Source organism: Pagrus major, chromosome 10, assembly GCF_040436345.1.
Source record: "Pagrus major chromosome 10, Pma_NU_1.0".
NCBI classification, from domain to species: Eukaryota; Metazoa; Chordata; class Actinopteri; order Spariformes; family Sparidae; genus Pagrus; species Pagrus major.
The window spans coordinates 6,031,893-6,043,942 of NC_133224.1; the positions used below are offsets into that span (position 1 = coordinate 6,031,893).

Consider the following 12,050-nt stretch of genomic DNA (forward strand, 5'->3'; position numbering starts at 1 on the left):
TATAAATGTTTTGTTTTTTTTGATTTACTGATATATAAATGTACTTTTGTCCTTTAACATTTCATCATTTGGGTCTTCCATACATAAGCTGTAGCTACTTTGTCTTCTCAAAAAGTCTTGATAGTTTATATTATATGTTTTTCTTTTTTTGTTTGTATGTTTTCTTTAATGTTATGTAGCCTATTTTTACTTATTTTAATTGCAGGCTACTTGTATTGTTAAACTGTGTTACTTTTTTTATTTACTAAAGTAATAGATGTAAATATTTACTTTTAAAAAATGTCAACATTATGACAAAGTAGGCCACATTTGAAATGTATGTATGTATCTAATAATCGTCTTCGTATGTCAGACTTTACATTTATGTTTTGTCTTCTAACGTGGTCTCGCTCGGGCTTCCGTACATCAAGCGTCGCCACGCACGGAAAGTCTCGGGACAGTTTTGGTATCAGGGACCGGTCTGACTCGCCTGACCCACCCCTCGACGAGTCGCGGTGGGCCGGGCTGTCGCGCTGAGAAGGGGGCGGGACAGGTGAGGAGTACAAGAAAGAAAGGATGGGAGGATTCTTCAGCGTGTGTTGTGTTGTGTTCGCCCTGTGAAGGAGAGGAGAGAAGCTAAGAGGGTTGTTGTTTTTTAAGCTAGCTATCGTTGTTTGTTTGTTTGTTTCCGCGTTTTGGCGGGAGTGCTCGTCGAACTGTGTCACGCGAGGCTTTATTTAGCGAACGTTCTATTTTTAAACGTGACTGCGCGAGCACTTTAACGGTTCTTGGTAAAAAAAAAAAGACGCAGGGAGCTGTCAACACGTATAACTTTTTTATTTTTTTAAATATAAAACATTCTCCTTTAAACGATAAGTAATCGTACATTATTTCCTTTTTTTTTTTTTTTTTTTAAAAAGTATTTTTTTTTAGCTGAACTTGTCTGTCACCCGTCGCCATGGAGAAGTACGACTGTCACTCAGCAACGCAGGAGTACCCGCATCCTTTCATTCATGAGGTGAAGATGACGACGGCTCAGAGGATCAGGGTAACATCAAAGTCTCCATGTTTTGATTTCAAGGCTCACAAATAATCCACAATAAGTTTAACCTAATGGCGAAAAGACAGACTCACACAGGCTCCACAGTCAGCCTCCAAAACTCGCCACCTGAAACTAATCAGGCAGGAATATGACTGCCAAGAGCTGAGTTCGTCCTCAAAACAGATTCCTAGCTAAGTAGCTAAACATCTACTGCTTGACTTCAGTGCCAGGAATCAGTGAGTTCACAGTGCTGTATCATCTAAACTTTAAAGTTAAAGGGCCACTATGTAGTCTTTTAACCAGAGGAGAACAATGCCATCACATTGTTGACATTAAGTCAAATTTCTGATATAAGTATTCACACAGTTTAACTATACAAGTAGCCTAAAAACCCTGTAATTTAATAAAAGTAGGCTACATAGCATTAAAACAAAGAAAACCATATAGAATATACATATAAACTATCAAAATACTGTTTGAAAAGGCTAGAAAGTAGCCATAGCTTATCCTTACACTGTTTTACTTTGTTTATATGTGGCGGACTCTGCCACCTTTCTAGCTTCACACAGTGTTCTGGGGACCTTATTTTCCTCTGAGAACAGCTTGTTTACTCAGTGATGGAGTAAATAAATATTTCTGAATTTGTATTATCACCCTAATTAATGTTGTAAATATTAAAATTCTGAGTTTGCATTTCCTCTCCAACATGGTGCCCTTTAAACACCAACTCTTAACGGCTTGACTTTAATGACAGGAATCAGTGAGTTCAGTGTACTTTATCGTCTAAACTTCTTTTTCTGTTTACAAGTTTTACATTTTTTTATACGATGGACGTCCTGCAAGAGAACAAAGAGTGTTTCACAGTCCTCGCTCTGTCTTCGGTGCGTTAAGCAAAACAGACGACGAGTCATAAATGTTTGAGGCAGAGGCACGGCAGTGACGATAACAGCTACCACAGTGTTGCATAACATGCCAGTCGGGCTGGGCATCATGGCTTAAATTAGTAGCATGATGTTGAGAAGAGTGTTTTTCACACGATGATGGGCATCACAATCACATCAAAAACTACTCGAACTGATGGTGAATGCTTTCACTGTGTCCACTGTTGCAACAGGCAATTGTCTAAAGAAAAATACTCCATACAAATCTTCTGTTTTTAAAGTTGATATACCATAACACAGGATTAAAAGTAAGTTTGAGAATAATACGTCAAAGGGACAGTTCACCACCGAATCAAAAATTAAACGTTTGTCTTCTTACCTGTACTGCTGTTTATCAATCTAGGTTGTTTTTGTGTGAGTTTCGGAGATGTCTGCCTTCTCTCGTGTATAATAAATCCAAATGGCACTCGCCTTGTGGTTCTCAGCGCGTCAAAAAACACATTTGAAAAAGTCAACAGCTCTGTCTCTTTCCAGAAAACACAGATATCACCGCACAGAAGGAAACCTGAACTGTCCTTTTTTAATATCAGCCATGTTTGTGATTATACAAGGTGTTTCCTCCTCGGATGTTCAGAAGTCCTTCTCAGAGTGTTTTAACAACGCATTCAGTTTTTTCTGGTGTTTGTGTGACCAGGATCGATCACATATTAAAAAATGTACCCGTTTCTCTTCTGATCCACAGGGAATCATCCTCGGCAGCGTCCTCTTCCCCCTCCGCATCATCCTGGGGGGTCTTTTATTCCTCATCATGTGGCCTCTTTCCCGGCTGCGATTGGCCGGCCTGTCCGAGGAGGAGCGCTCTCGACCGGTCAAGGGCTGGCGATGCTGGTTCTACCACTCCATCATCGTGTCGCTGAGCCGAGCCGTCTTCTTCTGCCTGGGCTTCTTCTGGGTGAAGGTGAAGGGTCGCAAGGCAGACCTGAAGGAGGCGCCGGTGCTGGTGGTGGCGCCTCACAGCGGCTTTCTGGACATGCTGGTTCTCTGTCCAACCCAGCTGGCGACGGTGGTGTCGCGGTCGGAGAACACCAGCCTGCCGGTCGTAGGAGGTGAGGGGAGGAATCTTTGAATATTTGGGGAGTGTTTGATGGACAAACTACACAATATGAAGACATCGTCAAGGGCTCGGGGAACTTGTGACCTCATATTCAACAACACAAAATAGAGATGAAATGATGAGTAGATTAATCGACTACTCAAACAAAAGGGCAACTATTTTGTTGTCAGTTCATTGTTGAAGTTATTTTATAAGCTAAAATGTCAAAAAACCTCCTGAAGCGTCTCTTAATCTACTATATTTAGAATAATAATACAAATTATTATATTTTCTTATTTATCTGCTGTTTTTAAGGAGCTCCTGAAGCCTCCTCTTGCAGTGTAGGACAGTTTTTAGAAGTTTTAAAGCGTCAAAACTGTGCTGAGGAGACGGGAGAGAGTGAAAACCTGAAGGATGACCGTAGCAAGAGAGAAATGGAAAATCACTTTGGGGAGTGATGATAGAAGGCAGGCAGTGGTACGTGTAAAAATGTTAATTAGGTCAGTGAGAGATGTGAGGAAATGGAGCATGCACCATACCAAAAACTCCCATCAGACAGAATTTAGTCATTTGTTTACATGAGTAATGTTTGTAGCTGTGCCTGGATAATGTCATTTTTATCTGATTTTATCTCAACTGGACGTAATTTTTCTGTTGCTAACCAGCAGACAGTGCAGTGTGACATCCACTTATTATGCAAACAACCAAGAATAATATTTAGATTAAAAGGGGTCGAGGAAAATAAAAGTATGCAGGGAAGTCCAAAGACAAACAAGTGACTCACTCCCTTTGGCTCCTAATCTGCTCTGCCTGCTTCCTGTCTTGCTCTCTTGGCCATCTTGCTCCAGACTCCCTCCCTTGTTTCTGGTTCTGATTTTTTTTCTTTTGTTTGTGTGCGTTTCAGCTCTGCTGGAGTTCAACCAGGCCGTGATCGTGAGCAGAAAGGATCCAGAGTCGAGGAAGAAGGCGGTCGCCCAGGTCAAGGAGAGGCTGACCTCCGATGGCTACTGGCCTCAGGTGAGACATTTTGACAGTTGTTCGCTCAAGACTTGTGTTGGCAACAGTCTGCTTACAGCTGGCATTTATTTAAGTGAGCGTACAGATTAACTGGAGTCCAACAGTGCAACAGTCACCGACTTCTGAGCGCTCTAACATCGTAACATCATGATTTGCACAAAAGCAGTATGTCCCCGCAGAGTTTCCTTAAGGCAGCAGTTGTTGGTTTTTGTGACGTGGGAGAGAAAATGAAAAGTGTGTTGCTGCTCAGTGCACTAACGTCACTTCTCTGTGTCCTGTTTATTATTATTTTTTTTATCAAACCTGCCCATTTAGGCGAACACGAGATGCTTGGTTACATTGGAAGCATATGCGTTTCTTTTTCGTGAGCTGCTCTGAGTTTCTCTCCTCATTCGTTCCGTTGTTATTAGCGTTTTCTTAGCTTAGCTTCCTCGGTATAGCTAGCCGGCTAACGTTGTTTCAAGCCTCTCAGGCTGAACACGGCTAAGTTACGGACACGTTCATCATTTTTATCTCAATGGTTGTGACGCTATTGCGCTGACAAAAACTTGTCGACAGGCAGATGGATGGACTGACGAGGTTTAAACAATACGAGCAGCACCAAAGTGGACAGGAAAGATTGAAACGGGGTCATCTGCAACCCTGCAGCTTAATTTTTATCGTGAAGTTGAGATAAAAATTAAGCTGCATGGTCTTTGAACCTGTACAGTTGTGACACTGTCCTGCTGACAGAATCTGTCCACAGACAGACAGAAGGGCACAGAAACACCTGATCACATTTTGCCACGATGACTCACAAAGTAAAAACTACATTACCAGTTGGTGCTGTCATGGCTGGGAATTATCTGCTACCATCTTGCCTGCACACTTGTTTACAGAACTGGCAATTACTACCACACTACCCAACCGCACTACCCAACAGTTAGGGTGATGCCGGAAGTTGCAGAAACAACAATATTGCAAATCTCAAATCTCTGCTCATGGGCTTCACCTCGAGTAAACAGCTGATCCAGATTAGATAAATTATCTGAGATGGACAGTTGATATGCTTGAAAGGAGAAGGCGGCAACAACACTTTTCTGCCTCCATGGAATACATTACTTATCTCACTCTTAATCACAGTGTGGAAACTGCAGAAGTAACTTCAGGTCATGCACGTAACAGTGAGGGTGAACAGAGGGCGCAGAGCATTTTGGTCAAATTTTAAACCAGTCCATGTGTACACACACTGTCAGTAGAAGGTTTTGTCTTCATCTAAACTCATTAAAAAACACTTCTGAATTCTAGATGCTGATGTTTCCCGAAGGAACAACAACTAACGGCAGCGCCCTCATCAAATTCAAACCTGGTGAGTGTTGGGCAGTGAGTCCCATCTGGTTTTTCCTGATTTCTACAAATGTTGTAGGAATGAGTGGCATGAGTGCTACAAGGCGTAGCAGCTCACCGTCTAGCATCTGAATGGTTGAACTTCCAGTCCCTCCACTCTGTCTCATTGTTTTTTTTTTCTTTTCATTTTCCAAACTCGCTGTCATCAGGTGCCTTCCTCGCCGGGGTCCCTGTCCAACCGGTTCTGTTGCATTACCCTAACAAGCTGGTGAGTGAAGACGGGTTGCTCCATGATAGATTATTTTTACTTGCAGCTGCCATTTGTCCTGTTGGGCTTTTTTTTTTTTTAACTGTATTCAAGAAGAGGGTCAAAGGTTAAGTCTATACAAATTCCAAGATGTCAAAGATGATTACCAACATAAACAATAACAGAACAAGTGTCCTTTCTGTAAACGTCACTGAGCAACCTGCATGTGTGGCCCATGTAACAGAGCTGCTTTGTTCTCTTCCTGGAGTTTATTTTCACACACAGCTTTTGACTCATTTGTATCAGTCACCTCTTCCTCGTCGCTTCCCTGCCCACACATCGGTGTGTACACAAGACTATCCTACATGTTATCAGGCTGTAGTTATGTTTATGAACATACTGTCATATTTGTCCAGGCAAGTGTGTTTGCATACTGGGAAAAGTGACTACAGGTACACATCCCACCTGGTTGCATTGCGTCCACTGTTTGATTCCAGTGTTTTTATGACTCCTCCTCAGGATACTGTTCGCTGGACATACAAAGGAACAACCTGGTGAGTTCCTCCTTCATCCGTCACCTCCAGTCTGTCTGTGTTGGGTTCATTTCATTACATAGAAGCTGCGGTAAAAAGCACTGGGTTTCTACACAGGCAAGAAGTTGAGTAAGCTCGGGAAATTATTTTAACAACATCTGGGATTTTTTATTTAGTTTAAAGTCAAAATGAATTCAAATGGCTGCTAATTTAAAGACTACACAAAGGATCAGTAAGTGAATTTAACAACATTAGTAGGAGCTTTAGCTGCCTGTGTTGATCTTTCTACATTGAATATAACATTGACTCTTTGTCCATCAGGATTGAGACACTGTGGCACACAACCTCACAGCTCTACACCAACATGACTGTTGAGGTAAGACTGTTTACCAGATCATTACCTCGTAGTGTTAAGTTACTGTGTTTTTTAATGTTTTGTTTTGTTTCATCCTGCTCCACCTTCGCCTGCTGCTGTGACTAATACAGACTTTTATTGTGCTGCAGTTCCTGCCAGTTTACAGCCCCTCCCAGGAGGAGAAGAATGACCCCAACCTGTACGCAGACAATGTTCAGAAGCTCATGGCCAAGTAAGAAGCCCGATGTGAAGCCGTTCGGTGATTTATGTAACCGCGTCGGGTACAACCGGTGATATTTTATTGGCTGTTTGATCAACGGCAGTTACAAGCCTCTGCTTATAATTTATAGTCTTTTCGTGCGATGTTGTCATCTGTTGTGTCGATGGTTGCTGGGATTTTAAACTTTCTAATAGAAGAAAACAAACATTGGAGGTTTTTTAAGGTCAGGCCTCAGATGTTGTTGTAGTTTCCAACAGCTGCCAGTAGATGATAATAAAGAGCCATGCTTATTCTGCCTCGCTGTATGTTTTTTAATGTGCACTAAGTAGTAGCTGCGCTTTTTAAATACTAAATTAAGTTTTAATTTGTCCAAAATATTTGTTTTCCTTTCTTTGGATGTTTGGTTCATGTAAACTGAGAAATTACAAGTGAAGCTACATCACATTACTCACAAAAAAGCTTGTCCGATTGCTATTTTATTTCTTTTTTCTGCTTTTTTTAAAAAAAGCTAAAATGATGGGACTTCTTGTTTTCAATCGCGTAAAGAAATTGTTGGATGCAAGCTGTTATTTGAGACTACACAACAGCGGTTGTGTACATTTATCCGTACACAAATGAAACTTTTCACTTTAATTTCCTCCAAAACAAACCAAATGCACGAAAGTGACCTGTGTTTTTAGCCGTCTCTGTATTTTAGTCCACAGAACAGACTTGAACTAGGAGGGTAAAGGCACAGGGCTGAGTTAATAAATAAATAAAAGCCTGCATTAACTGCACTATTTAGTAGAAGCTACTGTTGCAATATCTGTCATAACGCTCTTCTCCTCCGTACCTCAGAGCGCTGGGAGTCCCAGCTACAGATTACGTGATGGAGGGCCGGGTTCCAGTCTGTAAACTGGGTGGTCTCTCTCTCCCAGTGGAGTCACCTGCCAGAAAAACGCTCTCACTGTTGCAGAGAAACGGGTAAGAGAAGATCTGACACACTGTTTATTCCTTCTCCTTTTTTTTCTTCTTCTTTCTCACCATCTTTGTCTCTTTCAGTTTTGGAGCTGGTGATGTGGAAGCAGCACTGGACAGAATGATTGACAGGTGTCAGTCAGGAGCTCAGGGTTCAGTCCGGGCCAGTGTGGACGAGCTCGCCGATATTCTCGGGCTGACGGACCGACAGGCAGCCGTCGCCATCTGTGGCCTCTACTTCAAGGTAGTAGAGGTTTTTGTACATGTTTGTCCGAGATTTTCCACCAGTGTTCCGACATAATCATAAACGCATGCTTGGCAATAACTCAACAATTCATATAATAAATACAACAAGACTTTGCACAGATGTCTGATCAGGTAAAATAATAAAGTGAAGGCATTTTATATCCAAAAGATCAAAGGCTCACTTTGCTGAGATGTCATAATGGTCTGAGTCGAAGGCAACACACACACCTTTTCTATGACGTCCAAAAACGTCTGATACTATTTGTGTTTTTCCAGGATGAAGTTGTGGACCTCAGACAGATCTATTTGAGTGTTGCCGCTCTGTCAGGATTTGTCAGCTTCAGGTCACTACTCCACACTGCCTTCACTGTAAGTCCTGCTGGTTCATTTCTAATCATTTTTTATAAAGCTTAAGAAAAACCCTCACAGTGAATGTGTTTATGTGTCACATCATTTCGTCACAGAGCTCTTTGTGTTTTTTTTAGATGTTTGACAGCGAAGACACAGGCAGTCTGAGTGCAGAGGAACTGTCCGACCTGATGGGGGCGCTGCTGGGCGTTCCTCAACACAACACCGCCGCGCTGTACACTCAGGCGTCCACTCAAGGCCAGCTTACTGAAGGTGAGTGTCTCAAGTAATGACCAGAATCAGCTGTGTCTTACTAGATAAGTGATGCACCAAACTCCATTAGGATTTTGGTCAATTTAAGGATACTGAATTGTCATTTTCTTTACATTGCAATCTTTAATTAGATGTAAATATAAATAAAATAGTCACGTGTTAAAATAATGCGTCAAAAGATTTTCTAAACGACTGTTCACTAATAAATTAGTGTCTGCTTTTAACAAACACAAATATAAAAGCTTGACAGAACAGCTCACACATATAGTTTACAAGTAGAATGATAAAAACTTGTAAGATGTTTTTTTTCTGCTAAATAAGATCACATTTTATTTAAGCCACGCTGGATAAAGCAAAGGTTTGTATTAAAACGTCAGATCTGAGGCAGTTTTGGTGACTTCAGTGAGGCAAAACTGACACTTGACTTCGAAACGCATTCAAATCCTCATTAACATCCGCCTCATTTTCCACAGAGCGTCTTCTGCGAGTGCTGACGACCCACCCGACCTATCAGCGAGTGGCCAACGAGTTTATGCAGTGCAGCGAGACGGGCTCTCAGCTGTCCAACGGGAAGGCTGACAACAACAACGGCAGCATGCACAACGGCAACAGATCTGTCCACTACAACAAGAAGTTTGATTGAGGATTTTATCGTTTCATATTCCCCTTTTTTTATTTAACGGGATGCTCAGTTTGTTCTGTACTTTGCAGCCTTACGGGACAAACTGAAGCAGAGTAACCTTTGACAAAGGATTGTATTTCTTTTTTTTTTTTTTTACGTTTGAGTGTGTTTGGATGTATTTTTACTCCATATTACTGTAATGTTATACCACAAAACCAAAGAATGACTTGTGTGTGTGAGGAGGGTTGAAGTTGCGTTCGTGTTTACCAATGTGCCTTTTAATTACCGACATGATATCATGTCCCTGATGCTGTTAAAGGACTCTAACTTTTTTTCATTTGAAGCTATAAAATGTCTTATTTATAAAATGTCCTCTTTTGTATATTGAATGTTTTTCTGTGTTTGTTTTTTAACGGGACAATCGTAAGTGCAAGAATACCCTGTAAATCAAAATGAATTTTATGTAAATGACACTTTTATATTTAAAAATTAATTAAACTGTGAATTATTTTATGCATTTTATTTTCTCACTGTCATATTTCCTTGGACATCCACTCAATGCTCTTGGTTCTTACACTGTTTTAATGGTAGCAATTTAAATGCAGACTGAAACGCACCATCTTCTCCCCACGTCTTGCCGCTCTTCCTCTTCCCGCCTTTCCTTTCTCCTTACCCAGCTGGGATTTGTACAAGATGAAGTCTTTATACTTTGTGGGTAACTGTTTCGAAGGCCGCGTTTGCTTCTTGTTTGTTCCCTCACGACTTGTTCTGTTCACAACAGTTTCCCGTTCGGCTGATGAATCTAAGGTCTTTCTATTACTTCTTCTTAAGGGCGGACTTGGTGTTTCCACCTGTGCTTCATCTTTCTTCCTCCACCTTCCTCTTTTCATCGGACCTAAGTTGATCATTTCTGTTTCGTTCAGCCTCGTCTCTCTCTCTTCAGAAGACTCTCGTTCTTGGCGGTATCTCTTCATCAGACTCGAGGTGAGGCTTTGGCCTTGCACGCCTGCAGTCTGGTCTGAACTAGATGGGTGAACCTCCGCTGTCTTGTTCTCTTGAACTCCTTTCCCTTTAGACACCTGCGGCTTATGAGTCGCGGACCTTAAGCTGTAAAAGTCCAAAGCTGTGGTTCCTGCGACTGTTCTGTGTCGTTTCTGGGTCTCTGGAGGGAAAGCGGGGGTTACATGTGGAGTTTTCTCACAGCTTTTCACAGAAGGTGACTCATTTATCTCATCCGTTAGACTTTGATCGTCCTTTACTGAATCTTGTGTTGAATGGAAAGCTGTCTTAACTCTTGGACTCCCTCCAGAAACATTTTCCTTGTTGGAAACCTGACTTGCAACCAGCAGAGTCTGAGCTTCAGGTGTTTTCTGAACCATCTCTGAGAGTTTGATTTTCCCTCTTGTTCTCGTGGCCGGAGGAGGAGTCGGCTCCACTTTTTCCTCAGGTGCTTTGCTCCTATTTCTTCTCGTCACGTAACCAGACATTTGAAGCCCTTCTTCTTCTCTTTGTACCGTCCGCTCACCCAAGTCTTTCTCCTTTAGAGTATCTTCTGTCCCAATGTGAGAGCTCACATCTCCGTCCACCTCGGGTTCCTGCTGTCGTTCCATCTTTTCAATCTCTGTATTTGCTGTTTCTGTTCCTTGACCCTCCTCTCTTTCAGATAATTGCCTTCCTCTGGATGACCGTCTCTTCTGCTTTACCCCGTCTCTCCCCAGACTGACTTCTTCTGTTTTCTTAACACTCTTCTCACTCGGTTTCTTGTCATCTTCTCTCTCTATTATAAGATCCTCACTCTCGGTTCGGCCTGACAGCCTGTGACTGCGTCTGACTTGGACTTTGTTTGTGGTTCCCTTGAGTTCGGTCTCGTTCTCTTTATTCTCCTTCCTTACGAAGGTCCCTCCTTCCTCCCTTGCTTGTTGGCTCACTGTCGTTCGGACACCTTTTCCGAGATTTTCCTCACATTTTCTGTCTGTCTCGCGCCATTCTTCAGAAGAAACGTCAGAGGATGCATCCTCTTGAGGATCTTGCAGCTCTAGGTCCTGTTTTTCAGGCACCAAGTCGCATGAATCATCAACTGGGGGATCACACGACTCTGTGTGGGAATCTTCTACGAAAGATGAATTAGCTTGCAGAGGAACCGCGTAGACCTCAAGACAAGAAGGCGTCAGATTTGTGTTTTCAGGGCTATAATCCTCAGGTTTCCTAATCTGAGCTGGAGGGTTGAACGTCAACAAATCAGCTCTGAAACTGGGCGCAGAATCCTTCACGGCATTGGCGTAAGGGTCCATGTTGGACCCTGAAACACTCGAGGTTGAAGAGACCTCAAAGGAGGGAGGATCCCCTCCCTGAAGGTTTTGGGACGTCTGTGTGTCTGCAACGTTTGAGGACTCTCCTGACGCACCCTCACTGGGAAATATGGCCGCTGGCTCCTCAACCGGTGCATCACTGTCTCTTGCCTCCACATTGGAAGTAAAACTGGCGTCTGGGGAGATGTTGTCGAGCAACTGGAGCGATGAATCGATTGAATCAAAGATCTTGACAGTGTTGAAGTACCCTGTTGTGGCATCTTCTTCAAAAGGGAAGGGAGAAGAGCCAGTCCAACCTTCCTTTGACTCAATGTTCCTCGTACTCGTAGGTGAATTCTGCCCGTCGTGGTTTGGACTTGTGTCAGACTGTGCGCCGACGGGCGATTGAGCTCTTTGGACGTGATGTGAAGTCGCCGGAGATGTTTCTTCAGTTGCAGCGTTGGAGTCGGCAGAAGGCGGATGTGAATCCTGCTGCAGGAGCGAAAAAGAAGATAAAAGATGATCCAAATGTCGACTTGTTGTTGTTAAACTTGAATTTTTTTACATTTTAATAGTTTCAATTAATCTATAAAATTATCTATCCACATTGCATACCTTCTCGT

General features: G+C 42.5%; 1 protein-coding gene across 1 annotated transcript; it reads left to right on the forward strand.

The window, feature by feature from the left end:
* The first annotated feature begins 570 nt into the window (after positions 1 to 570).
* Positions 571 to 9,656, forward strand: lpcat4 (lysophosphatidylcholine acyltransferase 4). Its single transcript, XM_073475192.1, has 13 exons — positions 571 to 1,027; positions 2,645 to 3,008; positions 3,900 to 4,012; positions 5,300 to 5,360; positions 5,548 to 5,606; positions 6,105 to 6,139; positions 6,440 to 6,494; positions 6,623 to 6,705; positions 7,531 to 7,656; positions 7,735 to 7,894; positions 8,173 to 8,265; positions 8,382 to 8,517; positions 8,991 to 9,656. Exons 1-13 carry the CDS (start codon positions 938 to 940, stop codon positions 9,158 to 9,160), a joined length of 1,545 nt encoding a protein of 514 aa, XP_073331293.1. The 5' UTR covers positions 571 to 937; the 3' UTR covers positions 9,161 to 9,656.
* The last annotated feature ends 2,394 nt before the right edge of the window (positions 9,657 to 12,050 follow it).

Coding starts and splice junctions, on each gene's coding strand:
- lpcat4 (XM_073475192.1), top strand. CDS start 938: ATGGAGAAGTACGACTGTCACTCAGCAACGCAGGAGTACCCGCATCCT. Junction 1,028..2,644: donor CGACGGCTCAGAGGATCAGG/GTAACATCAAAG, acceptor TCTGATCCACAG/GGAATCATCCTCGGCAGCGT. Junction 5,361..5,547: donor CCTCATCAAATTCAAACCTG/GTGAGTGTTGGG, acceptor CGCTGTCATCAG/GTGCCTTCCTCGCCGGGGTC.